The sequence below is a fragment of the Echinops telfairi genome, unplaced genomic scaffold (genome assembly GCF_000313985.2).
Source record: "Echinops telfairi isolate 266 unplaced genomic scaffold, ASM31398v2 ScPeMD7_7469;HRSCAF=8507_0, whole genome shotgun sequence".
Taxonomy (NCBI): Eukaryota; Metazoa; Chordata; class Mammalia; order Afrosoricida; family Tenrecidae; genus Echinops; species Echinops telfairi.
The window spans coordinates 56,207,589-56,225,414 of NW_022111372.1; the positions used below are offsets into that span (position 1 = coordinate 56,207,589).

General features: G+C 54.0%; 1 protein-coding gene across 1 annotated transcript in view; it reads left to right on the plus strand.

Moving 5' to 3' along the window:
• The window catches only part of STK10 (serine/threonine kinase 10), a 137,753-nt gene extending 122,690 nt beyond the window's left edge, over positions 1-15,063 (plus strand). The window contains exons 16-18 of the mRNA XM_004697129.2: positions 481-606; positions 3,535-3,648; positions 13,851-15,063. Of these exons, the coding sequence (XP_004697186.1) occupies positions 481-606; positions 3,535-3,648; positions 13,851-13,991 (381 nt within the window). The 3' untranslated portion in view covers positions 13,992-15,063. The remainder of the gene's footprint in view (positions 1-480; positions 607-3,534; positions 3,649-13,850) is intronic.
• The last annotated feature ends 2,763 nt before the right edge of the window (positions 15,064-17,826 follow it).

Below are 17,826 nucleotides of genomic sequence, written 5' to 3' on the forward strand. Positions count from 1 at the left end.
TGTGCATCATCACTATATTAAAAAGCAGTAGCAGCAGGCCTTGGCAGTGGGGTGCAGGTCACAGTGGGAAGCCTCCCTGGCCTCCTGGTGGATGTGCCGGATGGAGGAAGAAGCTCCTTGCTCCTCATACACCCATTCCCTCTCACCTGCCGTGCTTTTATCTAAGCGGCTTCCAGAGTGGGCACGCCCCTTCTCCTTCCCGAGACCCCATCACGGGACACCCAGCTGACTCGGTGCATGGAGTCGGAAGCTCCTGTGAGCCCTGCATGGCACATGCACATGGCTGTCTGGCACGTGTCACATCCCAGTGTGCTGTCAGTGCTGTGTCTGCCACCAGCTGGGGGCTGTTTGACATGAGTTGATGGCAGGGGCTGGCTCTCAGCTCAGGGTGCAGACTCGAAGACCAGGGCCCAGCCTCAGTGGTGGGCTATGGGGCAGCCACCCACCCACCACCTCCAACCTACCCCTTCTCTGTTGTAGTTCTCCCAGCAGGAGGAGAAGAGGCAGAAGTCGGAGCGGCTGCTGCAGCAGCAGAAGCATGAGAACCAGACGAGGGACATGACGGCACAGTGCGAGAGCAACTCACACGAGCTGCAGCAGCTGCAGGTATGGCCGGCCGGCCGGCCCTGGGGCCTCCGACATTCCTTCACCCCAGCCACAACACGGCCGTGGCATCGGGGGAACATTCCTATTTTGCAGGGTTGGGTGAGGATTTCTAAATGCGATCAGGGAGCTCAAAATGCCATGTCTGAGGGCCTGAATTTGCCGTCATTGTGCCTGAAAAGAGGGTCCCAGGTCTTGCCCATCCTTTGATGACTGCGTTCCCGTAGAGATCCTGAGTCCTTTTACTCCCCTGGCTACTGGAGCCCAGGTGGTGCAGTGGATGAAGTGTCGAGTGGCTCACTTCACGGACTGCAAGATCTAAGTCCTGGAAACCCACTGGGGCAGCTCTACCCGTACCTCTAAGGTCACAGGTTGCTGCGCTACATGGGAGGAGCCTGGCCCAGGAGAGCTGGTGCCTGGAGCCCCCTGGTGGTGGATCGCGATATTGTTGGATCTGAGGGATAGGGCTGTGGAGCCCAGGCTGTCCGGCTCTTCTGGCCAGTCCTGGAAAGGCGGGAAGATATGGAGGCCTCACCACAGGCATTGAAGTCCTCCGGGCGTGCTTCTTCTGTCTGCCACAGTGTGGTTTTCCATCCCTGCCTCACTGTGAGGATGAACCGGGAGGACCCAAAGGAAATGCCAAGCACAGCTCTGGCATACCCAGAGTCTCATGTCACGGTGCACATTCCTTCTAACCAAAGCAGCGTAGCAAGGATCCCCAGTAGTATGGCATTCGACCGTGTGGACCTAACACACTATGGAGAGCCTGGATTCCAGACTACTTCCTGGTGCTACTGTGGAACCTGTCCGTGGATCAAGAGGCAGATGTGGGAACAGAACACGGAAGGGGAGTGGTGGGGGACGGACTGCCTGATTTAAGATCGGGAAAGGTGTGTGTCAGGGTTGTAGACTATCCCCATACTCATTCCAATGTGAACTGAGCCAATCATCAGAGAAGCTGGATTATATTGAAGAAGCAAGCAGCATCAGGATTGGAGGAAGGCTATTAGCAACCTTGCTTGCTGAAAGTGAGGAGGGCTTGCTGGTGAGGACCACGGACTGCAGCCTTCGTGTGGATTGTGAGTCAGCGTAAGGAAGACCCAAGTCCTCACCACTGGACCACTAGGTAACATCACGATAGATGGAGGAAAGGTTGAAGTTGTCAAGGATTTTGTCTTGCTTGGGTCCACAATCAGGGCTTGTGGAGGCAGCAGTCAAGAGATCGAATGATGCATTGCACTGGGTAAATCTGCTGCACAAGACCTCTTTCAGGTATTGAAAAGCAAAGATGTTACTTTAAGGACTGAGGTGCGCCTGACCCAAGCCGTGGTATTTTTAATCATCTCGTAAACATGGACATTGAGTAAGGAAGCCCGAAGAAGAATGGATGTAATTGAATTGTGCTGCTGGAGCAGAACACTGAAAGTACAGGGACTTCCAAAAGAACACGTAAATCTGGTTTGGAAGAATTACAGCCAGAATGCCTCTTAGAGGCAAGGATGGTGAGACCTAGTCTCACATACGTTGGGCATGTTGTCAGGAGAGACCAGTCCCTGGAGAAGGCATCATGCTTGGTGAAGGAGAGGAGGGGCAGTAAAGAGGAAGGCTTTCAACAAGACGGACTGACTCAGTGGCTGCGATAATGGGTTCAAAGATAGTCACAAGGGTGAGGGTGGTGCCGGACCAGGTGGTGCTTCATTCTGTTGAACATAAGGTCACCGTAGGTCGGGACCCACGCCGTGGCACCCAAGGCCACCAGTAACAGCAGGATGAGCATGGAGCAGCTAACCAGAAGGTCAGGACTTTGAGCCCACGAGCTGCTCCAGGAGCAAAGGGTGAGGCTGTCTGCTTCCGTCAAGCCTGACAGTTCTGCTCTGCCCTCTAGGGCCGCTGTGACTTGACAATAGGGCTTTTGATTTGGGATCTAGATCAATGTATCTTGAAACCTAAAATTAAAATCTCCCGTGGATGGGGGTGGAGAATAGGGGTTCCTTCTCTTTCAACCCAGTTATGGCTACGGTGTCTGAATAAAAGCAAGTTCACTCTGTTCCTCCGAAACCACAAGATGTGCTCCCTGGACGAGTCACTTCTGTCTGAGAGAAGTGCTGGTCCGTCTTGAGAAGCAGGGGAGGGCGGCAGTGAGGCTGGGGAGCCTCTGCCACGCCCAGGGCCTCGGCAGAATTGTCTCCTTAGGAAGTGGCGTGCGGTAGAAGCTCGTGTTGATATACCCAGGTGGTTGGTCGTGGTATGTATAATAGTGCAAGTGAAAAGCAACCTCACTGGCCAGAACTAGGGAAATTGTTCTGTAAACTTGGTGATTCATACCATGGCCTATTCGCTAAACTCAGCTCATCTCACTACTGTGAAGTCAACCGCGGCTCACAGCGACCGTAAAGGACACAGCAGAGCTGGCCCTGGGGGACTCCCGAAGTTGTAGATCTTCACAGGAGCAGCAAGCCCCCTCGTTGTCCCCCAGAGCAGTGGCTGGCGGTTTTCCAACTGCTGGCCCTGAGGTTAGCCCCCAACACATCACCCACGATGAAGGGTGTGAATTCTGAAGAAGCGTTTCCATTCCAAGGTGACCCGTGTGTGAGGGGCAGACTTCAGAATTATATGCACACAGTGTACGCCAAATGGCTAGGACATCAACAGAGCAGCGCAGGAAATGACCCCGAGCGTTCAGAGTGGTTGCCTTGGGGGTGAGAGGCGGTCACCTGTAATTGTGCTCGTTTCTTTGTTGTGTTGTTACCTGCTGTGAGCATGGAGATTCTGGATTAGTAACGGTGACACACCTGGGGCCTGTCACGAAGGGAAGCAGCATCCCTGGCCCTACACGCCTCCCTTCCCGGTGATGCAGCGGACAGCGCCCCGGGTCTCAGCCCTCAGTGCTCTGCCCCAGTGTCCTCAGGTTCTGCTTGCCGTCTGTTCCAGAATGAAAAGTGTCACCTCTTGGTGGAGCATGAAACCCAGAAGCTGAAGGCGCTGGACGAGAGCCATAACCAGACCCTGAAGGAATGGCGGGATAAGCTTCGGCCACGGAAGAAGGTAACCGCCTGGGGCCTGGTGGGCTCAGTGCCGTGCCTGGCCACAGGGCAGCTGGGGACAGCTTCCTGCCCTTTTGACTGGACTCCTGTGCTGTGGGAGCCACAAAATGCGTCTTGTCTCTCCCACCACCCCTTCTCCTCTATCCCCCCCCCCCCCTCGGTGACCCAGCAGCCGCCTGGGGAACCAGCTCCTTCCCTCCCTCCCTTCTTCCTGCCACCTTGGCCAGTCATCTAGCTCTCTCCACTGCCTCTCCTTGGTGTTGCCCCTTCTACCTGCTGTGCCCGAACCTGCGACCCAGGCTCCTTCCACCTGTTCTTGTGCCCCACCCACTCAGGGTGCCCCCTCTCAACCCACCCCCACCCCCCGTGGCCCTCTAACCCTCCAGCCCAAGGGTCTGTCATGCCGGCCTCAGGCCTTGTGTTCTTTCAAGTGGCTGAGAGTCCCCCAGAAGTGGTATTTATGTGGGCCACATCTGTGAATATTGACCAGATCAGAAGGTTAAACTGAAAAAAGTATCTATCCCGACGTGTTTAGATAGATAGGTAGGTAGGTAGATAGATAGATAGATAGATAGATAGATAGATAGATAGATAGAAAATAAAGCACACTTTTCTGAAAAAGCAACTGAATTTTCCAAGATGAGAAGGCAAATTTAAAGACGCGCACTCTTTTATAGTTAACATCTCTCTCACCCTGGTAGCTCCGTGGCTTAAGCATTGGGCTGCAAACCAAAAGATGAGCCCTTCAAGCCCAGCCAGCGCTCCGTGGGCAGCAGAGGAGGCCGTGTGCTTCGTGAAGATGGGGCCGTCACACTCAGTTTTGTGGGCTCAGGCGAGATGGAATCCACTTGACAGCCTGGGTCCCTTCCGTCTCCGGCTGGAGAGGGGACAGCGGGTTGGTGACCTCGAGTTCAGCACGCCGTCCGGTGCAGCCTTCTTGTAGTTGGAGTTCACGGAGGAAAGCAGCCGCCCGGGGATGTGTACTTTAGAACAGGACGGCGTCTTTTTGCAGCCTGGTTTGATGATTGTAGGTCTTTGCCGCTGTACGACCCCCTGGCCTCATAACCTCACCCACTGTGCAGGGTGAAGCGGTTCATGGAGGCAGGCGGGCCCTTGAGTGCTGGCGGCCTTCCATCATAGGACATAAGAACCCATCTCCTGGAAGCAGCTTCCGCTCTAGAGATGGCGGGGGTGGGGGGGTCGACAGAGCCTGTGAAAGCGCATATTGTTTTGTGTGAAAGCACATATTTTGTTATTGGCATAAGTCCGGTGAGTTGTTTTCCAGAAGCAAGACACTAGGTTCATTTCAGGAAACCGCCTGCTAGTCGGCCTGTCATTCTCTTAAGTCAAAATGAGGTCTGGGGGACAGAGGCCGGGGCGGCGCCGGTCCGGTCCAAACTCACTGCCACGACTCCCAGCCACCCTGCAGGATGGGGTAGAGCTGCCTCTGTGGGATCCGACAGTGTAGCTCTTCATGGGAGGAGAAAGCCTCCTCTTTCTCTCTTGGAGCGGCTGGTGGTTTCGTACTGCTGACCTTGCAGTTAGCAGCCCAACGCGAACCACTGCAACTCCAGGGCTCCTTCTCCCTCAGGCAGAGCCTTCCAGAGACATGTCCTCTGGGGCCAAGATTTTATAGCCACCTGTGCTGTTTCAGCAATAGCTCTCTTATTTGAAACTGGATGTCTTTTCCCTCCTAATGAGGGCATGGTGGTGAAAGTACTGGCACTGTCTGGTGCCTTTGTCTTAATTACATGCATTCATTCATTAAAGCACCTTAGTTAATTAGGTTGATAGTGTTTATTAATTAACTGCGTGGGTCGGATGGTTCCTCAAACTCCGCACCTTCGCCCACAGTTGCTTTTGTACCATTAGCGCTGAGTGCCAGCACCGTGAGAAGGTCTAACGACATCTTCCTATCTTTCTGAAGGGCATTCTGATCTCACCAGACCCGCTTTCTCCCACCCAAAGGGCCTGCCCCCCCCCCCACAGATCCCGTTTTGAGAGTCGCTCACCTCACCCCCCACTCAGCGCTCCAAACCAATGTTAGTACCCAGACAATTCTCTGTGTCCTGTGCTTCCCTCGCTTCCTGCTGGCCCATTGCCAGGGACTCTGTACCCACCAGCCTGTGTGCCCAACTCTGTCCGTGGGGTGCTGGCCAACCTCCACCCCTCAAGGAAGCCTCCCCCTCAGGCATTGTGGGGGTCACCCCTGGGCTCTGGCAGCATCCGGTCCTGATTACACACACGCAACCATTGTCTGCTGTCATTAACTTGACCATTCGTGTGTGAGTCAGTCCTTCATGCTTGGGGCTGTGCACACGCTCTCTGAGCATGTCCGAAGCGCCCCGCACCGTGTCAGCCAGTGGAGACCCTGCGTGAACCCAGCCCTCTGGGCGCTGCCTCCGCGGTTGACGCTAGTGAAGAGCAGGCAGTGAATAAGTAACTGTCCCGGTAGTGCCACACGCTAGGGAGAAAAAGCAACCAGAAACTGGAGAGCCCGGGGCTGGGTATCAATCTGCTAGTCCTCACTCACGGTCGGCCATGGGACTCTGGGTACATGGATTCTGGCTCCCATGATGCCCTAGTGGTGCACACAGCTGTCCCAGGCTATGTCCCGTCTCTGCTGTGCCATGGTATGGCGGGAGAGGGGGAGGGCAATTGAGCAAAGACCTGCTGGCCCTGAATGCGGAGCCGTGCAGACGTGTGGCATGTCTTCCCTGCAGAAGGAAGGGGGGCTGCAGTGACCCCGAGGCAAGGGTGCCCTCGTCACCTCCAAGGTACAACCAGGAAGCCTGGGGGTGGGGGTGGGGGATGATAGGACATGACGTCAGAGAGGAGACAGGCCATGTAGTTGCCGTTTCCTCTGCCCACGATGGAGCCGTTGGAGGGTTTGAGCTGAGAGCTGAGTGAGACTTAAATAAGGGGGGGCCCTTCTGCTGCACCAGCGCTCAGTGCAATGCTGCCCACAGTGACCGCACAGTGGTGGCCACCCGGGTGCCCACCGCAGATCAGCCACTCAGCCATGGCCACCTCATAGCACAGGACAGAGTAGAGCTGCCCCTGTGGAGTAGACAGCCTCATCTTTCTCCCGTAAAGCAGCTGGTGGGTTCGAACCCCTGGCCTTGAGGTTAGTAGCTCAGTCAAAGCCTGCTACCTACACACAACAGAGTATGATTCAGCCAAGAAGGACAATGAAGTGCCCATCAGGCTACCATGCAGAGCAGTGGTTCTCAACCTGTGGGTCTCGACCCCTTTGGGGTTTGAACGACCTTTTCACGGGGGTCACCTGACTCATAACAGTAGCAAAATTACAGTTATGAAGTAGCAACTAAAATAATTTCATGGTTGGGGGTCACCATCACAAGAGGAACTGTGTTAAAGGGTGGCGGCATTAGGAAGGCTGAGAACCGCTGACGTAGATGCACCTTGACTACACGCTGAGTGAAGCTAGCCAGACACAAAAAAGACACGTGTTGTACGACCCCACGACCCCACTTCCACGAAACATGTAGCCGAGACAAACCGAGAGACAGAGGTTCCCGGGGATGGGATGGGGAGGAGAGATGGACATTCCTACTTACGGGTCCTGAGTTTCTCTGGTTGAGGTCTGCTGAGCCAACGGCGGTGAGGGTTGTGCAGCACTGTGGATCTGATCTGTGCCACCCAGCTGTGGTGTTAGAATGCAGGGGTGAGGTCATGCTGGGCCCACCCCAGGGCTGGGTAAAGAGAGCACCACCCACCCACCCCCGCTGCTGGGTACGGGGCGGGGGTCATAGGCAGGCTGGAGGGGGGCGGTGTCCTTGGCACTCTGCATGGTTTTCTCTGGGAGGTCCTTGGCTTTGGGACCTTGGTCAAGCCATCCTCCATCCTCCTCTCTGCCACAGCTGTGAAGTGGCCCTATCGGGCTTGTGTGATGTTGAGGAAAAGTGGCCAGCCCACACCTCAGGCCAAGAATCCTCGTTCTCTCCCACCCAGCACTCTGAGGAGCTGGTGCGGGTGTTAGCTGCCGCAGAGCTGGTTCAACTCATGATGGCCCAGAGGGGCAGGTCTCCATGGCTGTGATCTTGGGGCAGCAAATCACCAGGCCCGTTTTCCAAAGCACCTTTTCGGGGATTTGAACCGTCAACCTTCTGGCTACTAGTCGAGTGCTTAGCTCTCTAGACCACCCAGGGGCTCCTGTCCTGCCCTTCTTGTCATTGTGTATGTGTCCGTCTGCCTGCGGCCTGCCATTGTAGTCTGGACGGGAGGCAGCAGGCCACCTCACCTAGAGAATGGCCTTGGCAGACCTGGAGCTGAGGCTTCCCTCCCCATGCTGCTGAAGGAGCCCCTCACTGGAAGCTGGCGGGGGTGGGGTGGGGCGTGGGGTGGGGGTTGTGAGGGTGGAGACGGGCTAAGCCCATGGTTTCTGCTGGGACTTTTGATACACGACACTCAGATCAATGAGACCTTGCTGACTTGGGCTCCCTCTGACAGCAGGCAATCAACCTTTCCCTGGGGTGTTGGACGTGTGGTGCACCCTGAGACTTTGAAACAGAATGGACTTAGCCACTGCCTCACACCCCAGATTTCATCCCGGGGTCGCTTGGGCTCAGCAGAGCTACCTCAAAAGTGTGTCTGGGGAGCCGGTAGTGGACACTTTTTCTGGAATGTTCTCATTGCTTTACAGTCAGCACCCCTGAGTCCCTGCCATTGGGTGGATGGGGCGGGGGGGGGGGGGGGGGGGGGGGGGGGCTGCACATGATGGAGTGGTATTAGAAAGAAATCGACTCTCTTTCAGTACCAGTAAAGTGTTGCTTAAGCCCCAGTCCACATGGACCGTGGCTGCTAACAAGCCAGTCTTCCCTTTGAACGTTGGTTTCATGAGCTGTTGAAAACTGTAGAGAATGTGTCTTTCCTCAGAACAAGCTTTGGCCCACCTCTGTTTTGGTAAATAACGATTTACTACAAGCCACGGTCGTTCATTTCCTAGTGTCTGGCCGTGCCTGTGCTACGGTGGCCCAGTGGAGAAGTTGCAACAGAGAGCGTATGGTGCCCCAAAGAGCGAATTCTCTCTGGCCTTTACAGAAGGAAACATCAAACCCAAACCAACTGGCCTTAGACGACTATATAGAGAAATACCATATGGGGAGGGGGTGCTGGTTGAGAATCCAGTTGTGTTTTAAAAACCTAGGCATGGGATTCAGGCAGATATGGGATAAAGCCCTGGCTTTCCTACCACTAAACCTCTCTGTGCTCGAAAAGTAGTGGCTTGGATTATAAATTGGTATTTCCAGAGTAGACGTCACAAACTGATGGTCCATGGCTGCATTGACCCACAGACATGCTATGTTTGGTGGAAGCGAGACTGGGCATTCTATGCCCATGAATAGTCTCGGAAACCCACAGGGGGTTGCTATGGGTCAGCATTGCCTCGATGGCAGTGAGTCTGATTTTTGGTTTGGTATAACAAGTTGTCAAAGGAACTTTTACATAAAACCCTGAATGTCCAGTTTCTTTGGAAAACACCACTGCACTGGCTGTACAGGCCACACTGTAACATAGGCAACCATCACTGGAGCTGGGAATAAAGCACCCTCTGGCAGAGCAGTGTGCCACAGCCCCCACCACCCCCTATTGCCTCACACCCAGCTCTTTGTGCATTTAAGTCCCCTGAGTAAGGAGCCCTGGCGGCACCGTGGGACCTGTGTAGGGCTCCCCACTGCAGGGTTAGCCATCAAACGCCCCGGCTGCTCTGCCGGAGACCGATGTGGCTGTCTGCTCGCCTGGGGCTGAGTCCTCATGAACCGTGGGTGGGCTCTCGCCGAGTCGGCATCTACTCGACGGCAGCGGGTTTGGGTTTGGATTCTTTTCTGACTCCTCTAAGTACGGGGTGTTGTGAGTTTTTATGGAAGCTTACGCAGCCCTGCTTTAACTTTAAATTAAAGGCAGAGAAAAACTCTGTTGAATTGGGGAATCAAGTTCTTTTTGGGGGTTGGTGGTCATAGTTTAATTCCTGTGTGGTGGAGACTCTTTTAGGGTATCCAACGACTAGTCAGAGAAAGAGGCAGGCTAACCAGCCGGTGAGACCGGATACACAGGGTAGAAAGGATGACTCCTCTGGCCCAGGCCACTGTTAATCAAAGGGCTCGAGTCATGGCAGCCACGGGGACTGTGCGGCCCAGGGTGTCCGATGTTGAACTATGAAGTAAGACTCCAATTCCCATCTTAGCTTTGCTCCCGGCTAACTGCGTGGGTTTGTGCACATGGCCAAGCCCACTCTCATCCTGTCCACCAGTATCATAGAGTGCTCTTTCCAAAATGCGATTATAGCCACAGACATAGTCCAGAATTAGATCACCAAAGGAATTATGGTTAGAAGGGCTGTATTAATGGACTACGACTCACTTCCTTTCTCGGTTGAATACTTAGCGTTGGAGATGCTTGGGAAATTGTCCTGGTAGTTGTTGTTGTGGGGTGTCCTGGAGTCAAGTCTGACCGTCGTGGTCCCACGTGAAACAGAAGGTCCTGTGCTGTCCGTCTCTGAGCCCATTGTTGCAGCCACCGTGTCAGTCCTTCTCCTCGAGGGACTGCCCCTCTCCGGCTGACCTTCTACAAGCATGAGGTCCTGCTCGAGGACTGGTCCCGCGCTGGCACGTCCAGAGTCTGTGAGATGGCGGAGTCCCGTCATCTTCAATTCCAAAGACTCTCCTGCCCGTGCTTCTTCCGAGACAGACTGGTTCGTTTTTCTGGCAGCCCGTGGTCCTCCCGCTGGCCTTCCCCTGCTCCGTCATTCAGGTGCCTCGACTCTTCTCCGGCCTGCCTTATTCAATGTCCAGCTCCCACGTACATAGGCGGAGACTGAAAACGCCATGGCTTACGGGCTCAAGTAGAAAGAAAATGTTTTGGAAATGATGAGGGCAACATGTACAAGTGTGTTCGACACAATTGATGTATGGATTGTTAGACCATCTGTAAGAACCCCCAATAAGATGATTAATAATAATAAAAAAGCTAAGACAGAGGCACAAACATAAGCTAATGTTATAATAAAAGACCACAATTTAGTTAGATGTATCCATAGTTCAATCTTGCTTTTAGTTTCCATGTTCATTTTTTAATCGAAATCAACTTCCTACAATGAACTAGACTGTAAATATTTTCAGCATTAAAGAAATCATTTTATTGGGGGCTCTTACAGCTCTTATAACATCCCATACATCAGTTGGATCAAGCATATCTGTACATATGTGGCCATCATCATTTTCCAAACATTCATTTCTATTTGAGCCCATGGTATCAGCAACTTATTTTTCCCTTCCACCCTCGTGACCCCTTGATATTTTCAGCTTTTATGTATGGCCTCTGTCACTATTACCAAGCTCTGCCTTTGTAAGACCAAAGAAGTCATCGGTAATATATAAATGAATGGTCATAGCTGGATTCCAATAAAACTTTATTTACAAAATCAAAAAAAGAAAGAAAGAAAAGACACCAGGGCTTGGGTCAGGCACACCTTAATCTCCAAAGTGGCATCTTGGCTTTTTAAGGCTTCCCAGAGGCTGATGCCGCAGGTTTGCCCCATGTGGTACTCGGCATGGTTTCTTGGCTGCGGCTTTCCTGGGTATTGTGATGCGGATGCAAGTAAATGGAAGCCTTGACAACTTGGGTCTTTTCTCCGTCTGTCAGGAGACTGCTGCGTGGTCGGCTGTCAGGGTTCTGTTTTCTTGCTGCTGGGGTGAGCTCCATACTGAAGGCTGTAGCCTTTGACGTTCATCAGTGAGGACTTTCAGACCCCTTGGCTTTGGGCAGACAAGGTTGTGTCATCAGATACCGCCTGTGGTTCCTCCAATCCTGGTGCCCGTTCTTTTTCACACAGGCCTCGCTTCTCAGGTGATTGGCTCGGCACACTTTTGAAGAAGTATGGTGAAAGGATGCAGCCAATGCCCGCCTGCCCTGATTTTAAATGCCGTCTCCTTGTGCTCTGTTTGAACAGCTGCGGTTTGGTCTATGAACCAAGTGTTTCTGCATGAGCACAATGAAGGGTTCTGGCAGTCTCCTTCTTCACAATGTTAGGCACAGCGCATTAGGGTCACACAATCGAAGGACTCAGTGTAGTCAATGAAATGCATGCACAGATCGGCCTGATATTTTCTCCTTTTGGTCGAGATCCACGTGATGTCAGCAAGGCTTCCTCGGTCCACAGCCTCTTCTGGCTCTGGCTTGGTTTTCCGGCAGCTTTCTGTTAATGTGCTGCTGCAACCGTCTTTGAATGGCCTTTAGCAAAGTGTTACGTGTGTGTGGTATTGATGGTATCATTCGATCATTTCCACATTCCGTTCAGCCACCTTCCTTTGGAATGGGATCTCTCCCAGTCACTTCGCCAGGTCGCTGTCTTCCGGGTTTCTTGGCCCGGATGAGTTCTCACTGCAGCTATGCATCCATTTGCTGGAACAGTTCACTTGGTCGATTCCTGGAGCCTTATTTTTTGGCAGTGCCTTCAATGCAGCATCTTCCTCCAACGTTCGCTGGTTCTTGATCATCTGCTACCTCCTGAAATAGTCGGACACCGCCCCGCTCTTTTTGGCACGTGACTCTGTATTCCGTCCATCTTCTTTGGATGCTTGCTGGGTCATTCTTGCCCATTTGACAACTCGAGGCTTGTTTGTTTTTGTAATCCTCTGGTCAGCTCTTTCACTTCATCCTTTCTTTTGTTCACTTTGGGTGCTCTGCATTCAAGGGCAAGCCTCAGAGGCTTACGTTCGGGGCGGATCTGGTTAGCTAGGTGAACTGGCATGTGCCCAAGGGAAACTCCCACCGTGTGTTTCAGATAGACACTCCCCTCGGTTTCTTGGTGAGCTTTTACCACATAGATACTCGTGGTCCTACCACAGAGGCCCTTAGTGGTCGGAAGAGTTAACGCTCTCAGCTGTTAAGCAGAACATCGGCGGTTCGAGTCCACTCAGAGATGCCTTTGAAGAAAAGCCCAGTGCTCTGCTTCTAGAAAAACAGCCGCTGAGAATGGGGGGACACAGTCCTGCTCGAACAGGGCGCCCAGAGTTGACCGACTAGCAGCTGGGATGGGGTGGGGGTGGGGGTAGGGAGTGGGCAGGGACAGACCTCCAGGGTCGGAGCCTCAGCAGTGACGAAGGCCCATCTGCTCCATTATCAGTCCTCCTGGACAAGGTTCCCTGTTAGGATCGCTGTGTGGCTCTCGTCCCTCCCTCTTGTTGTTAGAGCGCTTTTCACTTCCGCAAATAAACCCAACTCTAATTGCTGTGGAGTCGATGCTGAGTCCCCCGTGGGTTTCCGAGACCGTAACTGTTTACTGAGTAGAAACCCAGTCTTTCACCCTCGGAGCTGCTGCTGGTTTCGAACTGCCGACCGTGCGGATCACAGCCCACCGCGTGACCACTTTCACTTCCTAGCTCTGGGTTTTCTGGATGGCTGTTTTGCTGCCATCAGGTTTGTATCTGCCTTTTGGTTGTTTGGTTTTTTTCCCGTCTTTTGAACTCCGTCTGGATTGGGACTTCTCCAAGCCATGTCTCTGGACACACGGGAAATCCCTGTGAGGTGGTAAGAGGAGAGAAGAAGGGGTTCTTGCATTGTGGGGAATGGCCTGGGAACGGAAGCAAGAAAGACCCAGGGACCCACATGCTGTGGCCAGGAGGGGCCCTGGCTGCAAGAGCTTGACTGAAGGGCCTGTAGCTCTGCTCCAGTAAAAGCTACAACCCAGGAAACCCCTTGGGGCACAGTTGGCCCTGTCTCACAGGGGTCGCCAAGTCAGAACCAATGGCGTGAATTCAGGGCTGTTTGCTATTTGTGGCCTGGGAAGGGAGTTGCTGGAGACAGCCACAAAAGTGTGGGGTCCTGGGGTTCCAAGCCTGCCCCCTGTTGTCATTCTCCATGGTCCATGTGCATACCCCCTCTTGGTAGTACTTAATGGCATCACTAAGAATGGCCCAAGGATATGTGTCCACCAGGGGTGTGTGTTAACTAGTAAAAGGCCGTACAGGAGAGTGAGATGGGCTACCCGTGGGGACCAGGTGAGCAATTGAAGCGCTTGGGGGTCACATCCAAATTTCCATCTCTGTGACCCTGTGTGTTTCAGGACCTCGGCCTGGCTGTGGTTAAAATCCTCCGGGGCTGTAGGGGCGGTCTTGTGGTGCTCCTGGTGGGGGAGGGGCACAGCCAGACCATCTGCCAACTGCCCTCTCTGTGCCCTAGGCTCTGGAAGAGGACCTGAGCCAGAAGAAGCGGGAGCAGGAGATGTTCTTCAAGCTGAGTGAGGAAGCAGAGGGCCTGAACCCTCCCACGCCTAACAAGACCACCAAATTCTTCCCCTACAGCTCTGCGGAGGCTTCGTAGTGGCCCCTGGCCTGTGGCTGGCAGCTGGCCAGGCCTCGGGGGCCTCCCAGTCTCTGTGAACAAGGAACACTCGGGCCCCAGCCCTCTTGCTTCTGTGCCACCTGAGCCCCGCCCCTTGCCCTGTGCCGCCCAGCGGTGCCTAGTGTCCCCGACGCTCAGGCACTTGTCGAGGGGACACCACAGTCTCGGAGGCCTGATTCTCATGCCTGCTGGTGGGGACCGGGCCCTGGAGGAGTGTGTGCTCTGTGGCCTTGAGGCTGCTCCTGTTTGCCAAAGCACCAGGGTCACTGTCTGCGGCCCACGTGCTGCTGTTCTGTTGGTGGTGGCGTGGCTCAACTGTCTGTTAATCTGAGAGCTTTTCAACCCCTGTGTGCAGAGTGCCAGACAAGACTCGGCCCCCACCGCCTTTCCCGGTCCAGCTGGAGCTGCCTGGGGCACCCGCATCTGCACCCCACCTGTCTCCCAGTTTGCCTGCCATGTGAGAAGAGGCTGTGCCTGCCGCTGGGAGGCCCCAGCTGTTAGTTTGGCAGGTCTTGGGTGTCTCGTGCCCCCCACTACTCACACACGCACAGCCTGCCTCCACCCTGGGTCTCTGGAGCACACATGGCTGGGACACGCGTGCTGCCTGAGCGTGGTAGAGCAGTTGGTCTGCAGCATGGTAGGTGTTGGCGCCAGGCACAGGCTGCACTCCACATGCGCCCTCTCTCCAGCGATGTTTTCCTCACCTTGCAAGACTTTCACAGCGCAGCTGGCTCCCGTCTCATACCTGTCCACCTGTCCACAGGTAAAGATTCGAGAAAGCTGCTGACCTCCGCCCTGTGCCCCCTCCGTCCAGCCTTACATTTCAGACTGAGGCTGCTCATCACTTGAATTTCTCTTCAGGAGTTAAAAAGCACCGGGGAAAGGCTTAGTGCGCCTGCCCCCGAGGAACCTAGCAGGAGCCACGCTTGTGTGTCTCCAGGGGGCATCTTGGGCCTGCAGGCCATTCACTGGGCGCCCCCACCACCACCACACACACACCCAGATCCTGGTCCCCAGAGGTCATCTAGCTCAATAAAAGGACTTGCTCAAACCAGCATGCGGTTTATTGACAAAGAACACCTTTCGCCACTTTGATTTCTCATTGCCCGTTGAAACAAGCATAGATAATAGCTGCGTGGAGCTCCAGGCAGCCTCCAGAACAAACACACATGCACGTGTGCACACACATGTGCACTCTTGGGCTCGTGGGCACATCAGGAGTGTGGGTTTGCTGGTGATCGAGCCTCTGAAACTCCCGGAGAGGATGTTCTCCTTTATTAACAGTGAAGATCAATTCCTTGTCTGTTTCAAGCAATCCTCAGGAAAGTTTTCTCTGCTCCAGTGTTAACTGGGTCCTTGGGAAGCAAGTGCAGGGACACTTGGGGGGCGCGGGGTCCCCAGCCTTCCATCAGCAGTCGTGATGTTCTCTGAGCACCGAGGAGGGCAGGGCCCTCCTGGGTGAGGAAGCAATCCATTCAGCTTGCCTGCTCAGTACTGGACCCAGATGGGACATTTTCAGGCCTCACATCCATGGGACAAGTTAACCGACAGTCACCTTGCGTTGGACTTGAGGTGCAGGTGCCAGGGAAACACTGGCTGCAGTATGATCCTGAGCAAACCAGTGGGTGACGGGCCCTTGTGGCCACCATCTCCTGGGGCAGCCTACGGGGGTGAGGCTGGGGCTGAGGGCTAGGTCCAACGCCAGCTCTTGGGGCGGCGTGCCTTGACTCACCCTGTTAGCAAGCTCGCCTTTCCCTCCCTCAGAATTCCCTTCCAGATGTTGTGGCTTCCCTGCTCAGGGCCATCCGCCCTAACAGCCCCGGGGCCTTTCTGACTGCCATCTGCTCAGGCCTCCCCACTGCGACATAGGCAGTGCCCACCGCTGCCAAGCCCCCTGCCTGGCGTGAGTGAGGGACAGGCAGGGATGTGTCTCATTTACAGCCCATTTTTAGCAGAGTAAATATAACTAACATATTTTCCCCCTTCATGAAGGACAGAAGTTATTTTTATGTCGTTTTCCAAACTTTCTACAAAACTTGTAAAATGTGCTCTGCAAAGTTAAGTGCAAGAATGTAAATATGCTAATAAAATAACAAGGCGAGCAGCTCTGGGTTTTGCATTCTGGGGTGCTCCTTAGGGACTTGGGTGGGGAAAGCAAGTCTTTTGGACTGGTAGGAAAGGGCTGTTTTTCTTCGAAGGGACCCGCTTCCTCCCAGTTCACAGAGCAGGGCGGGGCTTGGGGTGTCCACTCAGATAAGTTAATGTTGGGGGAGACATTACAGAGAGTGTTGTGTGTGTGTGCGTGCGCGTGCACATACACTATATTCATTTAGCAGCATTCTCATTCATCGACAAACATCAGTTGACCCCTAAGAACATTCAGATGTTAATTTACTGAATCTAATAGCCCTAACAGGAGGATTGTGTTCTCATTGTGCAGGTCTGCCCAAACCTCACAGCACCTGGAAAGGATACCTGTGGGATTCACACTGAGGCCTTCTGAAAGGAGATTGGCAGCCAGACGCTAACCACCCCCAGGGGTTTCAGAGCTCTGTGGGCAGGGACCAGGGTGTACTTGTCCTGCCCGATAGGCAGAGGAGGGCAAAGGAAAGGGGTGAGGTTGGCAAGAATCTTAGCACAATGTGTGTGTGTGTGTGTGTGCGCGCGCGGGGTAGGGTGGGGTGCATTTCTGCAGGGCCGGTAAGACACGTTTCCGTGTCAATGGATGAGGTGCGGGGTGGGGGGAGTCTGAGTTCACCCTTCCCCACAATGACTGATAGACTGGTGGGATCTGAGACAAGGGCACTGCCTGAAGGCTAGGGTGCAGGGATGCACGTGCCTGGGAAGAGGAGAACACGGCAGAGAACCAGCCAATAGCAGCAGGCCTGTCAGAAAGCCAGCCAATGGTGGGAGGGCCACCGTTAGCCGAATATAAGGTTCGACTCTATCTATTCTGAGGCCTTTGAGACTAGCTAAGGGCCCTTTGAACTCCCCCTCGCCCCAAAGTATCACCTTCAATAAAGTCATCTTTTCTGTTCAACCCTTTTCTCTGATGACTGAATTTTCCCTCACCTGACATCTTTCTTGCGAGCAGGGCAAGGACCTTGAGCTGCTTCCCTGCAACTGTTTCCCAAAGTGAACCGTCCCGCCCCTGGGGCCCTGGGATGACCGGGGAGGCCTGGGATCATGGGCTATGGTACAAACGTTTGTAAGGCTCTGGGTGTGTGTGTGTGATTTTTGCCCTGTGCAGGTTGTAGCAGGTCAAGTAAGTTTGGAAACCAGTGGGCTAGACAGCGGGTCCGTGTTCGTTTGGGCGAAGATAAAGGCGGCACGTGGTAAGTGGGAGGTCAGCAGAAACAATGGAGGCAGCGCAAGATGGGAGTTTCTCAAGCATTCAAGGCAGCGGAGGCAAACACTGCTGCGAACACCGTCCTGCGCTAGCGGGAGCCAACAACTGATGCAGGGCTAGGTGTGCAGGTGTGGGAGGGAGGGTGGGGGTGTATCTAGGAATAGATACCTTTGTACACGTGTATTTATGTGTGGTGTAAATGTATCCATGAATTGTGGAGCATGGGGGGGTGGGCAAAGTTATGGGAACTTAGACAAAATCACACACCTTGAGAGAACGAGTCAGGGGGCCTGGGGGTTGAGGGCCTTCACCATTGTCTCGGGACACCAAGATCACGCAGCATGACAGAGTCCACAACAAGGATACTTCGGTGAGCAGCGTCTGGGGCCTTGGAAGTGACTGACGGTGAGCAGTCACCGAGGATGCATCTCCTGGTCTCTCCCCGTGTGGAGGAAAGAAGTGATG